This window comes from Fusarium flagelliforme (assembly GCF_020744385.1).
Source record: "Fusarium flagelliforme strain FIESC 12 MPI-CAGE-AA-0113 chromosome Unknown B0J16scaffold_6, whole genome shotgun sequence".
Classification (NCBI taxonomy): Eukaryota; Fungi; Ascomycota; class Sordariomycetes; order Hypocreales; family Nectriaceae; genus Fusarium; species Fusarium flagelliforme.
In genome coordinates, this window is record NW_025763508.1 from 2,032,044 (window position 1) to 2,055,021 (window position 22,978).

A 22,978-nucleotide genomic window follows, 5' to 3' on the forward strand; every position below is an offset into this window, starting at 1 on the left:
GAACGATCACATGGATATGAAGATCCAATGACATTCAATGACAGCATATGTGGTGCCACAGCAACCACTGTGCAGTGCAGGTCAACCCAAGGGGAATAGCAGCCGATATTGGATTAGCCACGATTAACCTTATCAATCATACCAAGAAATAGGTATCTAGGTAGTGAATTCTTATGAGAGAAACACTACTAATATTTGATACATATATGGAAATATTTACATGCGCATCTACTTCCCAACACCGATATTTCTTGGCCCTTGCACTATCAAATGCAGTCAGCCTTAAGGCTCTCAAGGCTGCCTTGCGACACGTGAGAAAGGATTCAAAAATCTTCTGATTTGGTAGAAGCGCATTTGGATGCTGACAGGACCCTGACCCTAGTTGGCTAGTGATTATGCTGAGAAAAATGTTAGGGCTTAATTAAAGATGGGCGTCAATGGTATTGTTGTCATGGAATGGGACCTCGAATGTCTCTTGTCATGTAATCCATTAACTTATTTTGTTTTGCCTGTGCTTTAGTGAGGCTGTCTAGGTGTCTACCTACTTACCTAGGTACCTATCTAAATGAGCACTGCAACTCTCCACAGCTTCAGCTCCAGTTTCCTAGGTCTATTCCAGGTTCCCTTCCCTTCCCTTCCATTACCTGCATACAGTACCTAGACTCCACTCTGCACTCCACGTTAGAGTGAGCCTCCATCCCATCCCATCCCATCTTATTCTCAGCCCCCATCTTCTGTATTCTTTTGGACCAGCTCCTCATCAATCCATTCTTTCAGCTACATACGAATCCTTAGCACTTTTACTTAGCCGACCTGCTTCTTCCGGCTGCTTGGTCAGACTCATCTTGCGTCTAGCACAACCCCTCTCTTGTCCTGAACGTCATCATGGGAATGTTTTCGCCCTTCTCGACAGCATAACGTCTTTGAATCCTGACTTTCCAACGCATCCATCCATACTTGTGCCTCGAATTATTGACCAAAACACTGTCACCTACCCCCACTGTCTTGGCAACGTCGACGCACTGCTCCAAAAACAATCCGTTCGCTGGGAATAGTGTACCTTCCTGCAGGACGACCTACTAAGAGTAATACGGTTTAACCGTGCTTTAGTGGGAGTTGGAGCCTGGGACAGGGCCCAAGACGAACACCCTCCGCCGTACTTCGCAGTTCTGGGCTGCCCTGGGCTTGTCTCCATAAGCTTTCCCCCATCATAACCAGGCACCTAAACTACCTGGGCTGCGCTACACCACTCTCAACAACGCTTTGATTCATGAACACCACTACCTCGCCCATTCCTCGATATTTACGTTCTAATTTGGCATCACAACGCTCTGCGAACCCCGGCTCTGGCGTAGCCCGACGCTTTCGTCGCCTTCGGGGCTCAGCCAGCCACTCCCTCCGTTGCCGCTCCCACTTCGTCGCCGTCATCTTCCCCCACTCGATACCTCTAGGTACTGTACCTCAGCCAGGACGCTCGGCTCGACAGTACCTCCAAGACATTACGCTGCATCAGCAAAAGTACAATCATGGCGGCTCCTGCGAGCGTGAGGGTCTCGGGCCCTCCGAACAGTAGCTTTCTCGTGGGCTATCCTGGCATCTCGGCGACGTTGGTATGTCAATTTCAACTCTACTTTGCTTACGCTTTACCCATCTTCAGTGCGCCAAACTCCATTATGCTGACATTACGGGTTTCTATAGCCGCGCATCGAAGGAAAAGTCGAGATTCGTCCTGGCCAGGGCTTTTCGATGCCTGTGCCCGTCTCCCTTGTTCGAATATGTCTACAACGTCGAGAAACGATACACCCTGATGCCGACAGCCTTGCGAAACGACACCTAGGCGCCCCTCGCCGCGAAACGACGGACCTGGTCGGCAAAGAGCAGCTTCTCTTTCGCTGCTCGTCTGGAAAAGAAGCTGAGAAGATCATTGCCATGGATTTGCCTTTTGTCCTCTTCATCCCTTATGGGCGTGGTGGGGAGGAGTCAAATCGACGAATTCCTCCTGCGTCACTTCAGCTACCGAGTCGAACCGCCGAAACATACTACGAGCTCGTCGTAACGGTTCAACAAGGCCACAGTAACCAATACAAATACACTTTCCCGATACCGTTACAACGCTACGATACGCTATCAACCTTCGGCATGTACAACAAGCCTGAATCAAAGCTAGTTACCAACGACAATATCGTACACCTCGGCATCAATCTACCGCGGTGGAGCTACGGGCCTAGCGATCCCATTACAGTATATATCAAACTATCGCCCAACCTCGACTGGCTAAGTAAGGCGAAGCGCGTGACGATTGACAAGATTACATTGACAGTCGAGGAGGAAATCACATATAATCCTGAGGGTGACGAGCCTTCAAAGAAGATCAACAAAATCTCAAGACAAGTACAAGTGGTCAAGACGAAAATGCCAGAGGCCGGATACGCTACCAACGTTGGATTGGTGTTTCCTTCCAAGGACTTACGAGACCCGGACGGTGTTGTCAAACGAGGCAAACCTCAATTTCCTCTTTACGAGGTTACGTCCTTTACCACAACTTCAACGCTCTACAAGATAGAATTCTACTTGGTTATCAAGGTACGGCCCAATTAGTTTCCGTGTCTCGTTTGTGCTAACAATTCCAGGTTAATCTTAGTGGTGCTCGAGATGTCACGATACGACAACCGATTGTTATCTGCCCACTCGACCAACAAGCCTGTAAGGAGGAAATGGATGCCATTGAACAAGCCGCAAAGGATGCCTCCCACGTCGACCCCAACAACCCGATGCTCCCCGCGCCGACTGTTATCCTCGCAAACGACCGCGATTCATTACGCGCATTGGGGCTTTGCATGGTGGGAGGACAGAAGAAGCCGTTCATCGAGTGATAGGCAGAAGGATTGAGGGATTGTTTTCAAGCAACTTTTCTTTTGCCATTGCGCCACGCTCATCCGACGACGATAAGATGCTCTCAGCGTCAAAGTACCGCTACCGAGGCCGCGTCGGGAGAAACTCCCATATCAGGATTGAGCGTGAGGGTATTCCGGAATAGGGTTCGGTCACGTCATTATGAACACGAGGCCTGAAGAAGACGGAACTAAGTGGCTCGAGGTTGCCCTGTAGTTGAAGTATACCCAGGGGTGTTTGCATTTTGGGATGTGAGATGGCGAAGATGGGATGGGACTCTTGTAATAACGGGCATAGTTCATGGCGTTCCGGAGGGCTCAGGTAAAGGAACACGCACAGGCAGTGGGCAAGTGCACGATCGATATGTTCAACATGTAGTATTGAGATGAATGAAATATATTGACGAGACATTGAATAATTTTATTCTAGCTCAATAGCAGCCACCGAAGTGACTGCAGAGTGACCAGATTTAAAAGAGGCAAGTGGAATTCAACAGGTACCTACGTGACTAGATACATGGAAAAGACATTCCCCCTGCGTGTGGGTGGCATTTACAAAAGAAAGACAGCAAAAAGAAAATCAAAAAGATCAATTGAATCGCTATATGCTAACTGGAGGGTTCGAACCTCCGCGGTTTCCCACTGCGGGTTTGGTTTCTGATAAGAACCTAAACACAGCGCCTTAACCACTCGGCCAAGTTAGCGATGATGATTCGTTGTTGAAGATACGTCTGTAATTAAAAATAATGTACCACTGTATCAGATGGTGGGGTAAGAAATATCAAGCTTAATGCTTCATCGATGTAGAAAATTATCTTTCAACATCAAAGCTCGCCAATCGCCCCAAAGTTTTTACCAGGATTCTCAGCCGCTATACACAATAATCCAGGCCGGTTTATATCCAACTTGAACCATACAAAGTCCTTGCTCTCTCATTTCCAGTCATGGCTTTTGACGACGACGATAACCCCCATGCCTTAGCACAGCCTGTTGCAGGCACCAACGGAGCTGCAGCAGAAGATGCCGACGAGGACGCGCCCGACTACAAGCTTTTTCTTTCCATGTTCGACAAACATGGTGTCTCGAGCAAAGCTATTCGAAAGGGTGAGAAGGATTTTGAGTCACATGGCACTCGTGCACAGGATGGTCTTCTCGAGGCGAGCCGTAAGGTCATGGATAATGTGCTTGGCTACACAAGGATACATCGCGAAGATGCTTGGGTTCGAGGATGGTGTTTTCCGGACTGGTGGGCTGAGATAGAGCAGGCTGGCGAGCAAGAGGGGCTTTGGTTGCGTGACAGAGTTGTCATGATCGAGCATGAGCGCGGAACCTGGCAGAAGGACATTGGAAGAGCGATACCGGGCAAGGTTGAGCGTTTGGGCACAGGACGACTTTGGCTTTTGCCCGAGGAGGCTCTCTACCTGGTAGAGAGAGGGACTATGGATCTCTGGTGGCCCAATCGACAACTGGAGGAGATTCTTCCTAATGCCGATGGTAAAATGAAAGCCGGTATGGGGCCTGATGACTACGATGCCGGCCTTCCTTTGAGTCTTGAGGCAGCATACTCACTTCTTATCGGCAACGAGGGCGAAAGAGGCAGACTCACGTTACCTCAATATCAGGTCTACTCACACCTGAAGCGCGCAGGCTTTTATGTCCTTCGCGCTCCTCCTTATGAAGCACCTACGACAGCACCCCAGTCCAAGACTCTATGGCAATGGATGTTTTCATTCTTCGGCTCAGAAACACAGACAATACGAAACCCATCTGGACCTCTTGTTCAGCCAGGTCTATACCGCGCGTATAGACCTATCTACGACCAACTTGCCATCCTTCCCCGCCACAAGCCACTACCTACACCTCCCGTGGTTCATCCTCCACAAGACCCATACCGAGTCTTTTGGCACGTATGGAAATCAGGCGGTCCCCCATTCTCAAAGAAGAACCCCCCAACACCCAACTTCCGCATCGCGGTAGTTGATGCCGGCGACACATGTGTCCCGACACTGGAGGAAATTGAGGCTCTCATGGAATCCACACCTTACGATCCACCCAATGAGAGCTGGCAGGGCCCTGGACGAATGCATCAGCGATTAAAGCACGGACATCGCAACGTCTTGGTTGCGATTGTGGATCGCGGCCTTGTCAACTTTATGAGATTTGGAGAGGGAGCGTTTGGAGAGGAGAGACTGTTTGAAAGATTTGACAACAGGGGCGGACAGAGAGGCGGCAAGAAGACGGGCCGTGGTGGTGGTAGGGGACGTGGTAGGGGTAGAGGTCGTGGAAGAGGACGAGGACGATAAAGTGCCGGGTCAAAGAATGAGGGCATCAATACCATAACATGAATGATGAATTGACGTCAGATTTCTAAGTACATTACGCTTTTGTTTACCGTGTTGGATGATGTAGTCGAGCTGACGTGTGTTGTGTTTGATGTTGGTTGGAGTGATAGTCGGAATGATCTGGTTGGCTTACAACTTCTGCTGCGTTGGCAAACTGAGCAACTAGCAAGATATAGTTGGGTTTTGTATAGGGACCAAAAAGTCAGTCCGTTTGTAAGCATTATGAAGAATCCGTCCTGTACTTGTTCGAAAGTTGTCGAGGTCCAACCTCGAGTTGTTCTTTGCCATATGATGAGTTCCTGCTGAGCAGTAGTCCATCACCATAAGCTATTATCACAGAACGCACATCCTGAACATACAGTCTGAGACTAGTCCTCCATAGTACTTCCTGCGCCAATGAGGTAACTGTCACCTGTGAGCATTGAATGATTCACATGTTTCGAGTTCGACCAGTCGCAACTTGGTGCTACCCGGGAGCTGTTCCACAAACAACACATCTCAGCCGGATCAACTTCAAAGCTTCGGGTTAGAACTACTTCAATGGGCAAAGACCGTGTGGAATTGTGCCAGAGACCGAAAGGAATGCGTGTTTGTTCTGATAGTAGGCGAATCGCAGACGATTATTCCGAGACACGTTTGAGGATTGGCTCACAACTCCAGGGAACTCAGTTATGATTTATCGGAGGGGAACATCTCACAACACACCGTACGAGCACACCGAAACCCAGACAGGCATAATAATAAACAGCAACGCAAGCCAGTAATTGGCGTAACTATGAGTTATCAAGACTAAACCACTCGCGACAATACGACTTCACAGGTTGAGACTTGCATAACTAGAAGAGGCACAGCAACTACAAATACATTAGTACCGCGTCAAGGAGCCAACGAGATACACCAACGTCACAGCGGGTTACGTCGGCTGCTCTCAAAGCAGGAGAAGGAAAGAAAGTTGCCCAGAAAATTTCTTTAATTATAATTTGGACAGGGATTATTGAACTGTCGGGACTTGACTTGGGTGGGCGAAAGGAAAAAAAGAAATGGGTCGATCGTGGAGACCCAAAGTTGGTTGGCGTCAGGTTTAATGTCCCAGGCTGGACAAGGAAATTTTGACGACTGAATCTGATGACTACCGAGTCATGTAGTAACCTTGGATTTGGTGAGTCTTTTCAGGAGTGTTGCTGTGAATGATTGGGTTAATTCTGATTGAGACCTGATTAATGCGAGTATGTCCTCGAAGAGAGGATGGTATACAGGCTATGTGCTCTTACGCCATTGGTAAAGAGCCAGTCTGACAAGGGCCTCATGTTATTCAATTTCTTCCGTAAGCACTTGTGAATAGACAATATCTCGATTGAATGACTGTTTCGGCGACCTCCTGATAGAGAGACGCTGACGAGAAGTTACTCCGTCGGTCGACCTGGCATAATCTCGTGAGTTAAAGACAAGAGCGGGCGTTGTAGCGGCATGGATTTATTTATCCGGTTTAGCCCTGACTATTATGTATGTGCAGTGCGGTGCAGCACTGAACCGAGCTGTGCTGTTGATGTATGGGTTTTCACGGTCGATACCTTTTTTTAGTTTCACTCGGCAGTTTCGCGGTGAAATGAGGTTAACACGGATGTTGGCTGTCTTCATTCTCTGAGTTGTCATTGAAGTTGACAGCAGCACGGTCATTGAGGTTAGGAGTTCAGGGATAGTCCTCCATGAGAGAAGGGTTTGTGTCAAGCCTTTAAGCTAGACATAAGGAACGAATAATCGGAGGTATGTGAGTTGAAGGCTTCAGCAAGAAATTGAGCCTGAAAGAACTTCAGTTGTTGACGAAGAAGGGGAGCAATTAGAATCAAGGGCGTGTATCCTCTAGATAGGGCGTGCGTATAAGCGCGGATGGTAATTGAACCATGAAGTTGCGAGCGAGATTGCAGTTTTCCCTCAGAAACATAAACAGCTTTGATTGGTTACTGCAGTTACCTGCGACCAAACAATGCTATCTGATTGGTTAGAAAGGAAGGAATATGTCATCATAATCATATGTAATGTATTCTATTGTATCCGTACTGGCGTGTATACTTTTCCGGCATTGTAACAGAGCGGCTTCAGAGTTGTTGATTCAATGCTTTGACTTTTAAGTGTAGCCACAACTCAAGGTTTCAGTTTAATCAATGCCGAACTAAGAGTAATTTCTGTGGTAGGAATCGGAAGATCGAGTGAGGAGAAAGGTCGATGCCTTTATACCAAGCATCAATTGATTACCCAAATCGAGGCTTGTGACTATTGATTCAATCCGTCCACAGTGGCATCATGGTCGCTATCAAAGCCCAATCCGTTCTTGGCGCTGCTGCTAAGAGGCGGTGTTGCGATGTGCTGCACTGCAGAATGGCTGAGGCGATCAGTCACAAGATGGTGAATCAAGTTAGGAGTATTGAGTGGTAGGAGAACGAGGTATTGTATCACTGCTTAATTTGGAATCTCGTATCCTTGGCATTTACCAAGTCTAACAAAGCCTTGTCCCGCCTTTCTCACCTTTGTTGATCACTTGTGATTGAGTTGTGTAGGCGGTGTCGAGTTGACAACTAACTGCATACATACATAAATTCGATCAAGTGTGAGGGGAAGTCTAGAGTGAGAGAGAAAAGGCAAAGACTCATTTGAGCTGTGAGGGGACGCGACAGAGCAGAGTTTGACAGGAGGGCAAGGATTTGCTGTTTAGAGTTGTATCGGCACATCGAGTTGCATCGAGTCCGGACCTCGACAACACCTTATCTGAGGTTTCCCATTATGAGGGACAATGAACCTATAGGGGTGTTTCTAAGTGGAAAGGAGTGAGTGTAGTATTGCATGAGCTGGTTAAAAGAATCCACCTATGATCCGGATGTTTCATGACTGAACATTACTAACATTGACAGCAGCAGGAAAGGAGAGTTGAGGAGAATAGTTGTCAGGAAAGGCATAGACATATCATTGAAAGAGTGCGGGATTGGGAGGAGTTGCAGTTGACGAGGGCGACTGATTGTGCGTCCATATCTTATGGCTAAGCACATTTGGCCTTTACTGTTTGTCACACACTCTTTCCCAACCATACAGTTGCATCTCTATCCGCTAAGCGCAATGATGAAGTATCGCCTTGTTTTGATGTAATTGCTATCATTGCCAGTATTGGGCAATTAAGCGTGATGTTGAATCAAGGCTGGAGAGTGGCATGAACCAATTGGGATCGGCCAGGTTGATACTGCAAATACAACGCCCAATGGAGGAGAATGGGAGTTTATGTTGAAGACGATTCACAGCAGCGATTGAAAGAGGGGGTCAAATAAGCCAATCTCTCAGTGATTGATTGACCTCCCTTGGTGACTAAAACACCAAAACACTGCCTGGTCAAATCTCTGTCAATGCTGGTGTCAATTAACACCGATATATGTAGGTATATCAGGAGGACTGTTCCTCATTGCATTTCTCACTCTAACTCTTATATCTAATTTAGGACATCCCTCTAAAACGATTTCCTCTTCTGACTTGTACAGCACATAATCCAATCTCTTGTTGTGTCTTCACTCTTCCCTGGCAATTGCAATTACTACGTAGTTGACTCTCGCCTTAGCCTACACATGCCCCACAGGCACAGGACAGGCCCCATCCCATTCTATTCTCCTCCGAATTAACTGACCTTATCCCTTTCCTTTTCTATTGCCCTCTTCAGACTACCTACCTATCCATCATTTACTTTAAACTTTCCCAATTTATTTAGGATTAAAATCTTCAACTTACACTTTACTTGGTTGAGGCATTTGAAATCAACCCCGATAGATAACCACGCAACCACTACAGTTACGTGTTTAACTCTCTATTTATCCCCTCTTCTTTCTATCAACCCTATGTATGTTCTGTTTATCTGCCAAGTTGATTTGAACTGCGCTTATTGTTTTTAGCCCTTCTCCCCCCCGGCTTAAGATTCCAGAAACCAGATATTCAACCAACCAACCAACCAGGGTGTCGGTCTTGACTCTCCATTCCTGCTTTTGCACCGGCCGGCCATCCACTCTTGAACTTATTACCTGACCTGACCTGGCCTGACCTGACCTGACGGGGACTTTGCCTATTTATTACCTTATTGCCTTAACCATCGGGACTAAGTTAACTAAAAGGTGGCCATACTTAATTATTAGTCCTCGACTCGACTCGACTTGACTAGTTGCAGTGCAGTGCTGCACAGTAGCACTAACCACTTTACTAAAGGCGACTGGATTATATTTCATCAACTGGCAACTTGCGACCGACAAACCTACCTACGCGCAGCTCCTTCCTTTTACTTTTCCCCTACCTACTTATCCTTCTTACCTTGACTACCTACCTAATCGGCAACGCGCCATACATATTTTTTTTGCCTTTTATTTTACAACCCCAAACTCCAGAGTCTATCTCTACCTATTTTCCCCTTCAACACTACCAAAGTTGACTAGCTTGACAAGACTTATTTCGCGTTCCAGCATCGGTAGATCAGGTATTCTTCAAGTCGCGTCATGGACAACGTCGACAACGACAAGCCCAGGCCGGTTGCGCCACCTGGGCCCATATCGCCTGCGCTCTCATCGACAGCTGTTCCCAAAGCCGCCGCTTCGAGAACTGCATCTCCAACTCATGTCCCTACACCGGACTCTCCTTCTACCCGCGCTATAGCTGTCAAGAGTAAGAGTCCAGCTCCTGGTAGCGCGATCGCAAATGCTCCTCCAGCTCCTCCCTCGACTTCTGAGCCCAAAGCTGCAACGCCAACTATGTCGCGATCACCATTGCCGTCAGGATCGATTTTAGCTTCAGTTGCCAAGGACCGCGCACCTTCACCGTCTGTTCCACCGACAAGTACTGTTAATGGCAAGTCGAAATCGCCAATAGTTGCTGCTGCAAGTACTCCTGCTGTCGCTGCCGCCACTGCTAAAAGCCCGTCTCCAAGGCAAGTAAAGTCATTTTTTATTAACTATTCATTTTCTGATTTCCCTACTCAATACTCTTGTTTTATTTCACCACCATGATATTGTTGTTTTCAGTTACTTCGCCATGATGTACTCGCGTTCTCGGCCAGTCAAGTGATTGTGCGAGTAAACGAATGAGTGGCGTGGCTCTGGCAAGGGTTACGGCCTAAAGTTAGCTGGCATTGCCCAATTTGTCAATACCAAGGGTTGTATCCGTATGTCATGTTGTGTTGTGTTGTTGTTGACTGCATCTGGCCTGACTGTGTCCGTATTGGATGGATCTCATCATGATTCCTTCAGCGAGACCGAGACTCTCAATCAGCGCCTGCAAATTGAGGAACAATCGACTTGATGTTAATCTGCGCATGGAAGACATGTCAAGTCAAAATGTTGCACTCTATTGGTTGAAAGGGCTGAATCGCAGTTGTCAGTGTTACTGCAACTGCACTACGATTGTCTCCCTCTCTATTCATTCAATGACAATAGGCAGTCGCGATCACTATGCCTTCCTTCCTCTTTCATCCCAACTCCACCTTCTTTTCTTGACAATGCTTTGATCTCCTTTCTGGATAATTTTCTTGATTTCTCTACTCTCTTCATATGCTTTGTTTCATACAGCCCAAAACCTAACCTGAGCATCTACTCTCGGATGGTTTCTTTTATCTCTCCTAAACCTGAAGAAAGAACTTTGATGACAACTTCACTCAATACACCACTGCCCAGGCTGCCACACAATGGCATCTACAAGAGTTCTTAGGTACCCCAACTTCCCTTCCCATTTCCCGTTTAGTGCCGCATCCTAGTCCCTGTCCTGCAGATTCGTCATCTTTACCACACTTGTATTGGCGATTATCTATCCCCTGCAGCCACGTCAGGCCTTCACCAGAACGACTCTCGATTACACGACTTGTTTGGGTTATGTCCTTCTTTCTCGGCTTTCACTTCACACTGATCAACTGGCTGGATGTTTTACTCCTTACTTGAACCTAGCAACTGCCATTCCCTTTAATGCATGCTTCCGTTTACTCTGTTGCTTAGTTACATTGCTAGCTCAAAAAGATCACAACTAACGTGTCTTTGCAGACCCATCAATGGCCGTAAGGCCTCGATTGGCGATGCTGAGGTTGAAAGCGAGCTTAGTGATCCAGCAAGCACCGTACACTCGCCGTCTGGTGTCGACTTCAATGAACTTGAGGACGAAATCATAGTAGGAGCACGTACCAATGGTACACGAAAGTCGTCACCTCTTCGGCCTGCATCTGATGCCGAAGATGAGACGATGGTTGATGCTGACGATGAGCCTGTTACTTCACACTACCCCAAGCGGAAGCGAACCTCGATTTTCCACGATTTGAGTGAAAGAAAAATTATTGCGGACGACCGCCAGGGTTCTGCACCTACCACAAAGACGAAACCGGCTCGTTCAAGCACAGGAAACGTCAAAGGTGTTACCGTGGGCTACTGGAGAGATTCGGACGCTCCCACTGAAGAGCTCAAACATGCTGTTATTGGCTTCATAGACGTTCGCGAACGTCTCCGTACTCGTATACAGGGTTTCACGAGATCTGGAGATGTTATGTCAGAAGAATATCCACTGCCTCCGGGACCTGGTGGAAGCTGGGTGACGTTTGAGAGGATTGTGTTTTCCCCACACCTTGTCGGTTTGGACCACCTGCAAGTTAAAGAGTATGTCAAACTTCGCACCAGCAGTATAGGTATTGAACAGACCGAGGCCCAGCGGACGGCTGCAGAGCTGGATGCAGTCAAGGAAGCCATTCGTCGTGTCAAATCGAATCCGGTCACCGACAACAACTCAAACCCACCCCAAATTGCTTATGGCGTCGAACTTCCTAAGCATTTGCAGACGAATCGCGACGCGAAGCGACGGAGGACCAGCGGAGGTTTCGCTCCTGCCAATACTGTTCCATCAAATGGTCCTGTAGTTGAACATACTCCCATCCAACCAGCACCTGGCGGACCACAGCCTGTACGAAACGTTATTGACCCGCTCCCCGGCACTAGACCGACACGAATTCTTCTTGGTACATGGAAAAAGTCTGCAGAGAACCCTGTCAAAGATCGCCACGCGGTATATGGTATTTTGGGCCAAAACGATATGTTCCGAGTGAAACTAGTACGAGAAACACCCGACGGACGATTTGTTGACAGCAACTTTCCTCCAGGGGCTGGTGCTCTGTGGATCTCATACGAAGAAGTGGACTTCGAGGAGCATCTGGAGCATCTTGCGAGAAATGAGATAAAAGAGTATTGTCGCGTGCGCCAATGGCAGCTCGATCGCGGAGAAACAGCCGAGGAACGAACAACAAACGAGATCAAGGCGGTATCCGAGGCACAGTCTAGAGCTGCAGGCACCAACTACAAAACTCCCGCCCCTTTGTCAATTGCACCCGCTCTACCTCGTCTTCCTGGAGAGTTTGGCGAGGAAGCAGAACAACCACCAAAACTAAGCTGGTCCGGTGATGAAACCCGCCAACACCCCCGCCAAAGTCGTCGTGTAGAAGCAGCTAGAGCTGAAGGCCGTTCAACTCGTCAGGCACCTATCGAGATTGATGCTATTCAACAGCCCCAACCGACTCGTCCGATCACGGGCAGGACACAGCAGAGCACCAATGCTCTAGAACGAACATCAGCTCTGGCTGAGCGCGAGATCGCGCGAGTGGAACAAGCCCAGGAGCGTGCTCACACCCAGGCCATCAACCGTGAGCGAGCAGCAGCAGCCGCCGCCCAAGCAGCCGCCCAAGCCGCTGCTCAGATTCCCAGTCTAGCCTCCAACGGTCGTCCACAGTTTCACGAAAGCCTTGAAATGCAGCGCCTCAACAAGGTATGGGCTAGCCAGGAGAGTATGCGATACTCGAGGGCAAGCAACGACGACGCAAAGATGCATGGCGGGATTAAATACGAGCGCAAGGCCAATGGTCCTTTTGTTGGGAAGCTGGTATCTCAAGGAACCATCATCAACATCGATGGCGAGGACTACGTCGAGTACCGCGTTCTGACGAAGCCATCATTCTTCTAACGTCAACACATCGTATTCAATGGATCCTGCCGTATAGTGTGACTGACTTGACGAACGTCGTTTGATCGAAACATCCAAGGGACAAAGTCTTGCGTTGAACCCTCACGACAATATGCTTCATAGAACCACCGTTTGCTATATGATTGCGCAGTTTACTGAGCCTAATTGCGAGGTACAGAGTTCCTGCATTATAGGCGCAGGAAGGAAGGCCGTTTTGGCAGACGATATTTCAGCGACACGGCACTTTTGTGTTAGACAGGAAAAGGGCCACTTCCACATACACTAGAATGGTTCTCATCTTCTTTGCTTTTTTTCTCTGCTGTCTGTTCCTTTGTCCTTCTTGGCCATGCTTGGGTTGAGAGTAAAGGCTTAGGATGGAATGGACCGATCTAGTAAAGACTGGACCTCGCGGAAAGGGGACGGAGTTTCGGATCGGGAATGGTATCTGATTATACCCGGTATAGGCAGTCTGTAATTTAGTGTTTTCTCAGCAGCTAGACAGCGTTTTTCTTTCTCATTAGTTAATCCTAATGCTCTGGAAGCAACTGCACTTGTATTCCTTGGCGACTTGCGAGCCGTGAAATTTATAAACATGTAATAGTGACACGATGGGACAGACTGATGAGATCTGTTAAAGGGTAGATACATACGAAAGGCACCATTGGCTGCCGTCTTTCGGAGAGCTGAACTTGGTTGTTGTGTTGAGACTGATGTTCGATAGTGGTTTATTTAGTGGGGCTCTGCTAATTAGAGTATATAGGCTAAAATTTGGAGTCATGTCTCCATCAAAAACCCGATAAGCCGTCATCGTATAGGGGTCAGTACATCAGTTTGTGGCTCTTCGAAGCACTGAAAACGCAAGTTCGAGTCTTGCTGACGGCAAATCATTAATCTTTTGTTATTTTTTGCGAGTATCATTCATTTATCTTAGTTGCAGATAAGACTTGAAATCCATCTTTTTGGAGGGGGTTGTCTATCCAACCAACACCACCAAGGACCAAACTGCCAACACAATACTTGTATAGCTATCGGTCCTTTGACCACTATGTCACACGTCTTCAAGGAGATGACTCCTGTTGCGGAAATATACTCGAGTGTGTAATCCGGTCTCCCGGGGAAGCTGCAGTCACCAAGGAGGAAACGGGAGAGACCATAGGATATGGGCTCGGAGTAATCTCAACTTGTGTAATGTGATGTGATGACCTGAACGAGGAAATGATGGCATATACGGAACATGATACAGCCGGGGACATAGGCTCGACTCGTGATGTCGACGAGGCCCGTGGGAATGGTTGACCTGGAGTTCTCATGCCTGCTCTTTATAAACCAAGATCAATGGTTCGCTGGCGTATACAGGGGTTTCTATCAGCTCTTCAGGAGAGGCAATCTCAATACGAGGTGGTGCAAGCAGTCCATCCTCGGCCAATCGTGTACTCTGTCAATCACCTCAAAGTAGGCAGACATGTTCTATTTAGAGAGTCTGTATCAGGCTCAGGCTCAGACTCGACATACCTTTCCCACGTGCCCTCGTCGTTTCTGCGGTGGGATGTCGATGGCGTTCGTGCCCTTGATTGCAGAGGTTTTGTTGCACAGGTAGAGAGAAGAGAAGACAATGCGTTGTGCCGAGCCTCAGCTCAGCTTAGAGCCTGTCTAGTGAATAACTGATCATGTCTTGTCTTCACCGCAAAATCGAGGTGCATATTTTGGAACAATTCGTTATGCAAGTTGGACTTATGTCTCTGATTGAGCCAATTGAGCTGTGTAAGTGTGAAAACTAGAGATGGGAGGCTGCAAGATACCGTCTTATGATATGACTGACAAACACTTACAGGAAATCTACAGCGCATGACGCGCGTATTTAATATTTAATTCAGGAACTGTGATGGAGAGTAGTTTGAACGGTAATGTATGCAATGCAATGGCTAGCGGGGCAAAGCATGGCAAGGTGCTTCTGTGTAACCACAGCAAACGCAGAGAAGAGTCACGGAAGTCTAGTCTTTCGCAAACAGTTGAAGTGAAGGATAGGATAAATACAGAAACGGAATGTCTGCATAAACTCTGCATGTCGCTGATTCTGAATGACAAGTATTGCCGACATCTAGAACCATCCCATACATATATACATATATAGATAGGCATGTAGCAGAAGTATTCGCGAAACAATGGATATAATTGGTTACCAGAATGCGAGACCCTGGCCAAATTACTCGCTTGGTCTGCCAAACAGTGACCGTTCGTTGCTGTGAGTTACTGTATTGTACTGCATGCAACACAGCTGAACATGTCTCTGTCTCTGTTTTTGTCTCCCGGCTCAGCTTGCCTGTATTTAGTTACTTGGCTTATAGACTAGACCTTATATCGTGGCAGCCACACCTAAACTGTAGTTTCCGTTGAAGAAAACAAACAAGAAGGCCTCGAAAGATGAGCTTCTCTAGGATAATTCTCCGCTCCGCCCATTCATGCAAGCCTCTCGGGTCTTCGCATCGCTTGGAATCCCACTAGAAGGGAGAGGGACTCTGGAGGTGGCATACGAGGCTATTCTCGTCGGACGCGGGTGACTGCAGCACAGCATAAGTCGTGTAACTTGTGAACAAACTTGACCTTTGGAGGCTGACGGACACACGCCCAGCCTGATCTTGTCCATGCTGCCGGTCCTGGACCATCACGGGTTTGTGCTTCCAGAGATATGCTCACTGAACAAGTCCTAGTAGAAGACAAAGTGCAAGACTGAATGACATAGGTACTAAGTGAATGGCAAACTATTATACCCCGTTATAGTGACCATACCTCCCCTCTTCGCTCCTTTTCGTCCTCTCACTCCCGTTATTATCTTATCTCATTCCCGTTCCCGTTCGCTTTCGCTTCTTTCTTCGTTTCGAGTTGCCTTTTGATCCTCCAGCTGAAACCTTCCATTTTCTCTCATCTCAAGCAATGCCTGACGAAAACAACCCCTTCATCTCACTCTAATCCTCTTCTGAAATGACGGGCTGCACTGGGCACTTCTGGGGCTTCGTTGCGCCGGACGTGCAAGATCCGCCACAGTGTATTGCCTTGTGTAGGGAGAGATTCCTCAAGGAGCTTGTGCCAGAGGATGAGACATTTGAGAAGGTGTGCGAGGCTCTTCAAGACAGTGAATACATGGAGAAAGAGCAGCCTTTCCGGGCTTTGTACTGCTGTGATGCTCAGGCTTGTGGCGTGGATAATCTTGGTGAGCGTGGAAGAGATCGTAAGTGATATATCAGATATACTCAAGATGACTACCTGTGAATGCTAACGACTAATAGCAAATGTCAACTGGCTTATTAATGCTTGTCAAGAGTAAGGAAACTCTCTACCCTGGAAAGACTAAATTCTAAGATGCTGGCAGTATCGGATATCACTCTGTAATAGACCCAGGTCCTCCTCAACCATATCACATCTGCGACTCCGAGCCCATCCACGGAAACAACAAAGACTGTCAAGAATCCAACTCTGTAGACAGAACCGGACATGTGCTCTCTCGAATTACTTCAACAACGACGTCGACAATTACAGCCGAGATAACAATAACAAGATTGACGAAAACATCAGCCACAGACACAGACACATCAACTTCTCTATCTATACAAAGCTCCATACAACCAACAGATTCCTCTACAAGCAGCGAACCTGCAACTCACGCCACCCCTGACCCATCAAACAGCGACCAAAGCCACAGTAACAAAGGATTATCTACGGGCGTCAAAGTAACCATCGCCATAATCTCCGTCGTCGGCCTCCTTCTCATCCTCGCTCTAATATTCTGCGTCTTCCGAAGGAGACGTTCCCGCAAGAAGGACATCCGAAGACTAATCAAGCATCCAACATCGCCTCCTCTAGCAGCAGATTCGCCAACTCCTCTCGTCTCTCCAACTCTTTCTGCTTCTCACGTTGATGCTGAGAGTGTTCCGCTTACACCGCCTGCGCGACTTCGTGAACGCAGATATCTTCCCACCGATGGCTTTCCTACTTCTCCTCTCTTTTCACCTACGGGGAGGAAACTCTCGCCGAGACATGAAAGGACGCCTAGAATCTACAGCGCGAATCAGGTTCCTATGATAGTCATGACGGCACCAGATGGTGGCAAGATGAATAATGATCCCTCACCAAGTTTCAGCGATGGCATCATCACTCCTCCGGCTTCTGCTCTCATGACACCATTTGGGTCTAACGGAAATACTTCTCCTCCTCGACCTCCGCGCTCGCGTGATGCTTCTTTCCAAATGCTTGCTAGTCCGGGACCACCACCAACAAGAGCTCTTCCATCGACGCCTCCTATCAGACCTTCTACTCCTACAAGTCCGTCTCGAAAGGGCACTGCATCGCGTGGAGAGACATAAGACCATGGTGCATCCCAAAAAGGATATTAAAAAAGGTCAAAAGGCTACCAATTCATGTACACGTCGCATGTATATGTATGATTACGCATCAAGGAGGGTTACAATGAATTACACGATACAAAAACATGTTTTAATCCCAGCCTTAGCACATTACACTTTCTTTTCTTTAACTGTAGAATAAGTTTAATGTTTGTAATACTATTTCTTATCATTGATCCCTTAGATACCAATCTCCTTGAGTGACTCAACAAGATCCGTCATACTCTTCTCAACACTAATCCAGTCGATCTTGATAATCTTGTCCGTCTCCTCCTTATTATAACCAAACATCTGGTCCTTAGGAGGGAGCTCTCCACCCTTAACTCCAGGTCCAGGAAGTTTATCCTTAAACTCGGGGAACTTCTCAGCAACAATATCGACAAACTGGCGGTGTGAGAACAATCCTGCTGTGGCAAAGAGTCGCTTTCCTCCGGCGCTGGACTCCTCCAGACCTCGAACGTGTGCTCGTGCAGCATCTCGCACGTCAATCCAGAGAGGAACAGGTGTACAAGGAGGAATCTCATCCTTCCACCCACCGCGCAACATCTTCACGACACGCTCGTTGGATGTGTTGATGCTCTCCAAAGTAGCGAGGTGCTTTGACACAGGGCCCAGAACCAAAGGTGGACAGACTGTAACAAGATCGAAAGAGGGCTTCTTCTCAGCGACAAAGTCCCATGCTGCACGTTCGGCGAGGGTCTTTGAAGCACGGTAAGCAGTTGCGTCTGAGCGGTTGATGTCGTCGATGGTGACGGGGTTCCATGTCTTTTCCGAAAAGACGTGGGATCCGTCTGTGAACTTGGCCTCGTCAAGGACGGCGGCGAAGGATGAGGTGATAACAACTCGCTTGACGTTGGGTGCCGAGGCGTGAAGGGCCTTGAGGATGCCTGTTGTGCCGATGACAGCCGGGTCTATGAGGTCCTTTTTAGGATCGGCTACGCAAGTTCTCTGTTATTCATTGCCAACTGCATTATGATCCTTTGGGACTTACTAATATTGAAGTGGAATGGGCTTGCAACGTGGACCACAGCCTCGAGACCAGGAGTCTTGGCCACTTCGTCAAAAGCGTCAGGTTTTGCGATATCTGGTACGATGATAATCTCTAGCTTGCCATCCTTGACCTCGTCAGGGAATGCATTGCGGATTTTCTGAGCCTTATCCTCGGAGCGGACGGTTGTGACAAGTGTGTAGTTCTTCTCGAGAAGCTGTTCGAGGGTATGAGCTGGAACGTTGTTAGACTGTGCCTGTCATATTATATAAGAGCCGTCTATAGCATCTATACATACCGGCAATGAAGCCTGAACCACCTGAGATAACGTGTTAGATATCTAATCAGATGTGCGTCATGTATACAAACTTACCAGTGAGGAGAACCTTTGTCATGATGAGCGCAGTATAGGAGCGTCAGGCGTTCAAAGAGTATATAGACCAGCTGTGATGTTTCTCAGATGAACGATGATGAGTTTAGAAGCTATCCACAAAGCCAATGGCTCATTGTTTGACGTCAATGGCCTCTTTATAGCTCGGATGCAGGTTGGGGGGTCTATGATAAACTGGACCCGCATTCGTCATTCAAAGTTGGGGGATTCGACAAGTTGCAGTTGCAGATGCAGATGCAGTTCCCCTCCCCCACGCCTTCCTCCTCTTTCGTTGCAACCTTTTCGACACTTTCCCACTCAAGGGGCATCCTTCCGTTACCGGACACTATCACTTTGCTCAAGCTGCATTAATAAATAAGCTGACTAATGTTACTTATACCACTAGGTATTCAAGTCACAACAAAACAGCTTCACAACAACTCATAATATAATAGGTAATGTACACATACAAAATAGCTTATTACAATCGAGACTGATTGAGAGGGATGATCCATATACACGCTTGGTGTAGGCTTACGCCAGAGATTCGCTGCACCACATCATCCTATCCTGGTTGACATGGGTGGCTCCTCTTGGGCCCTTTTGCTCAACCTGACTTCCTGTATAACGCCGCTGTCGCTGTAACAATATAGAAGCCCATATGGACATAAATCGCTAAGCCTAGGCACAGGCCAGTCGTCCTCGCTCAAATCCTCCTCTCTTTCATGTCTCGCACGGGCAACTCATCCAATTCCACGCAATGCTCATTGTAGAAATATGCGTTCGATTTGGGTCTTCACCCGCTTTTCCCATGCACCACATACCACGTACGCGGCATACTCCACGCCGGGCCTCCTCCTCCCCTCGTCTTTGGCCCTGGCGTGACACTGGCTTTTGAAGCCCTTCAACCTCAACCCTCAGTTCTAGATGTGTCTGCTGCAGCTGGTGGCGCAGGGCTCTCCGGGGGATGAGGCTGGGGAACGCCACCGAGACCAGGTGGCGTAGGAGATTGTTGAGGCATAGGCAACTTCATAGGTCCCTTGGGTACGATGATGCGTCCGGGGAGACTCTCGCCTCGAATTACCTTCTCCACTTCAGACTTGTCCAAGGTCTCATACTGCACGAGAGCCTTGGCGAGCAAGTCCAGTTCTCTTCGCTTGTCGGTCAACAGCGTTCGCACATCCTCATATGACTTTCTTATCGTTTTTTGGACTTCGCCTTCGATTGCTGCCTTGGTTTCAGAACTGAGATTCTCGTATCTTCGGCCATATTCAACAGGTCCTAACACGCTGGACATGCCGAAAAGGGTGACCATCATGAATCCTAGGTCAGTCGCCTTCTCAAGGTCCTAAAGAAGTTAGCATATAGTTCAAAAAGCCTAGTAAGATATAATAATACTCACCGATGAAACACCCGAGGTCACTTTATCACCGCCGTATCGCAGCTCCTCGGCCATCTTGCCTCCGAGCGCCACACGAATATTCGACATATACTCAGCAGCCGTGTAGGAATACTTGTCCATCTGGGGAAGTTGAGCAGTGTGGCCCAGCGAGGGACCCTTGGGCAGAATTGTAACCTTGTACAGCGTGTTTGAGCTCTCCTTGTCGAAAAGCTGGACAAGCGCGTGACCAGCCTCATGGTAAGCCGTCATTTCCTTCTCTTTTTCGGTAATAACCATTGACTTGCGCTCAGAACCCATAGTAACTCGGTCGTAAGCCCATTCCATGTCCTGCTTCGAAACAAAGCTGGCTTTGGCTCGACTGGCTCGAAGAGCAGCGACATTGAGCATGTTCTCCAGTTCGGCACCTGAGTGACCAGGGCATCGGGTAGCGATAGCCTCGAGGTCGACATCAGGAGAAATCTTGATCTTCTTGGCGTGGTGTTTGAGAATAGCAATTCGGCCTCTAACATCAGGCAGGTCAACGTTGACGTGTCGATCGAAGCGTCCGGGGCGAGTGAGGGCCTTATCCAACATCTTAGGCAAGTTGGTGGCTCCGATAATGATGATCTTGCTTTCCTGATCAAATCCGTCCAATTCAGTGAGCAGCTGGTTCAATGTCTGTTTCGCATGTGCCTGATCCCTGGGGTTGCGCTTGCCTCCTATGGCGTCGAGTTCATCGATAAAGATAATGGCAGGGGACTTGTTCTTGGCGGCAGTGAAGAGCTCGCGTACTCGCTTGGCGCCGACACCAACAAAGATCTCGTCGAACTCACTACCGGACATATAGAAGAAAGGAACGCCAGCTTCGCCGGCAACGGCTCGAGCAAGAAGTGTTTTACCGGTACCAGGAGGACCAACCAAGAGGACACCCTTGGGAAGCTTAGCACCGAGATCGCTGAACTTCTCAGGATTCTTCAGAAACTCGACGACTTCCTGGAGTTCTTCCTTGGCTTCGTCGCAACCATGAACGTCGTTAAACTTCGTGTTTTGCTTCTCGGCCTTGACCTCAGAGTCCTGCTTACTGTTGGGACCTCTCTGGCGGAAAGTGCTGAAAGCTTCGATAGCAATAGTAACGAGAGCAAAGCATAGATATGTAGTGACGACGAATATGGCCAGGAATTTGACCCAGCGGAAGATAATAGACCGAGTTGATTCTTGAACAACGACATGGATGGGTTCTCCCTTATGGCCCATAGGGTTGCCAGCATTTGCAGAACCAGCCACGGCAGCGTTGGCAATACCTTGTTCATAAGTAGGCCACTGGGTACGTCCAAAGTTTCCATTCAAAGCTCCAGGCGCGTTCGCAGCTTGATTGACACTAGCACCAAGCATGGTGAGGGCTCGCTGATAGGCGTCGTTGGTTGCAGGATTGGTAGCGAAGCGTCCAGATTGATATCGTTCCACAAGAATAGCAGGCATGTTGGCTCGGAGAAGAAGCTGGTAAAAAGCATTCTGCGCGTTCGCATTACCAGGGTTTCGGTTGGCGGATTCCTCCAACGTCGCGAGCTGATTACGGGAAATACCATTGGAGCTGCCGAATGCTCTGCGCTGGACAGAAAATGGGCCGAGCGTTGAGATACCACGAGAAGATGACAGAATACCAGAAGATGACGAAAATGATCGCATGAAGGACGACGGGGATGATGCGCGGGGTTGAAAGTAGGGATGTCGCAAGACGGGGTTGGCCGCCTGAAGGCCAACACGGCCCATGCTGGAGATGGTAGTCTGCGCAGTCATCGGTGTCATGGAAGCAAATCGTGAACGAGAGAGAGATGAAAAGTCAACTTTTTGTAGAAAGTCGGGAATTCGAAGTTCGGGTGCCTGCGAGTCAAGTCAGTATGGTGCCCCAACACCACCGAGCTACTACTCACTTGTTGAGATTCAGCCGCTTTGTTGTCCTTCGAAGGAACCGATCGACGAGCCGGAAGTGAAGTCGTGTGTTTCCAAGGAGCCATGACAGTATTCGCAAGCGAAGGCCATAACTCCGTAGTTGTTGCTGCCATATTCTGAAGCCTCGTCAGCGCTGTTCAGCTAGATTCCTGATCTCCGAAGTAACTTACCGGCAGCATCATGGCGTTAAAAGCCATGCTGGAAGTGAGATTGCACCAGAAGTGCCTTCGTAGTGATGATACCTAAGCTGATGATGGAAGAAAAGATGATGATAAAGGGTTTCAATGACGTGCAAGTAGGTGGCTTGGTCTACGCCTCCCGCCACGTCTAAAGTTTCTCAGGAACGGGGCCGTTTGTCGTGGACCAAGAACGTTGTACGGTAAGTCTACTCAAAGAGACGAAATGATTGTCTACCGGGATGCACTCATAGTGAATCGCGCGCAGGCATCATCGGTATGTAATCGATGGGGGGGGAGTTCGGACTGCTTGCCACTCTGGTCCGCAATTCGGCATCACATCACAGATGATGGCCTTTCCCATTTGGGAAATTGCTGAGTCATCCGTACTCGGCCGCCAGATCTTCCGTCTCCCGACTACGGCACCTCGAAGTTGCGATCAGTCCCTATTATTGACGGGTTTCCTTTCATTTCACAAGACC

General features: G+C 48.3%; 6 protein-coding genes and 2 non-coding genes across 8 annotated transcripts; 5 read left to right on the forward strand and 3 right to left on the reverse strand.

Annotated features, from left to right (window-relative positions):
• The first annotated feature begins 1,361 nt into the window (after positions 1-1,361).
• On the forward strand, positions 1,362-2,923 carry B0J16DRAFT_174651 (uncharacterized protein). The gene is made up of 3 exons (XM_046122477.1): positions 1,362-1,610; positions 1,699-2,583; positions 2,631-2,923. The coding sequence occupies exons 1-3, from the start codon at positions 1,527-1,529 to the stop codon at positions 2,871-2,873; spliced, it is 1,212 nt and encodes a 403-aa protein (XP_045980236.1). The 5' UTR covers positions 1,362-1,526; the 3' UTR covers positions 2,874-2,923.
• Positions 2,924-3,497: 574 nt separating this feature from the next.
• On the reverse strand, positions 3,498-3,595 carry B0J16DRAFT_t252. The gene has a single exon. It is a non-coding gene; the product is annotated as a tRNA-Leu (tRNA).
• Positions 3,596-3,701: 106 nt separating this feature from the next.
• On the forward strand, positions 3,702-5,254 carry B0J16DRAFT_347426 (uncharacterized protein). Its single transcript, XM_046128569.1, has one exon. The coding sequence runs from the start codon at positions 3,836-3,838 to the stop codon at positions 5,192-5,194; it is 1,359 nt and encodes a 452-aa protein (XP_045980237.1). The 5' UTR covers positions 3,702-3,835; the 3' UTR covers positions 5,195-5,254.
• Positions 5,255-9,750: 4,496 nt separating this feature from the next.
• On the forward strand, positions 9,751-13,234 carry B0J16DRAFT_271653 (uncharacterized protein; the record flags this gene model as incomplete). The annotated part of the gene is made up of 2 exons (XM_046123585.1): positions 9,751-10,103; positions 11,248-13,234. The coding sequence occupies 2 exons, from the start codon at positions 9,751-9,753 to the stop codon at positions 13,232-13,234; spliced, it is 2,340 nt and encodes a 779-aa protein (XP_045980238.1).
• Positions 13,235-14,034: 800 nt separating this feature from the next.
• B0J16DRAFT_t240 lies at positions 14,035-14,116 on the forward strand. The gene has a single exon. It is a non-coding gene; the product is annotated as a tRNA-His (tRNA).
• A 2,075-nt stretch (positions 14,117-16,191) lies between these two features.
• B0J16DRAFT_417310 (uncharacterized protein) lies at positions 16,192-17,607 on the forward strand. The gene is made up of 3 exons (XM_046133665.1): positions 16,192-16,460; positions 16,519-16,552; positions 16,602-17,607. Exons 1-3 carry the CDS (start codon positions 16,214-16,216, stop codon positions 17,590-17,592), a joined length of 1,272 nt encoding a protein of 423 aa, XP_045980239.1. The 5' UTR covers positions 16,192-16,213; the 3' UTR covers positions 17,593-17,607.
• Positions 17,608-17,727: 120 nt separating this feature from the next.
• B0J16DRAFT_174758 (uncharacterized protein) lies at positions 17,728-19,456 on the reverse strand. Its single transcript, XM_046122478.1, has 4 exons — positions 18,993-19,456; positions 18,918-18,938; positions 18,623-18,853; positions 17,728-18,566 (listed from the first exon to the last, which is right to left on the reverse strand). Exons 1-4 carry the CDS (start codon positions 19,012-19,014, stop codon positions 17,812-17,814), a joined length of 1,029 nt encoding a protein of 342 aa, XP_045980240.1. The 5' UTR covers positions 19,015-19,456; the 3' UTR covers positions 17,728-17,811.
• Positions 19,457-19,899: 443 nt separating this feature from the next.
• B0J16DRAFT_272077 (P-loop containing nucleoside triphosphate hydrolase protein) lies at positions 19,900-22,385 on the reverse strand (the record flags this gene model as incomplete). The annotated part of the gene is made up of 3 exons (XM_046123596.1): positions 19,900-20,337; positions 20,392-22,251; positions 22,302-22,385. 3 exons carry the CDS (start codon positions 22,383-22,385, stop codon positions 19,900-19,902), a joined length of 2,382 nt encoding a protein of 793 aa, XP_045980241.1.
• Positions 22,386-22,978: the final 593 nt, after the last annotated feature.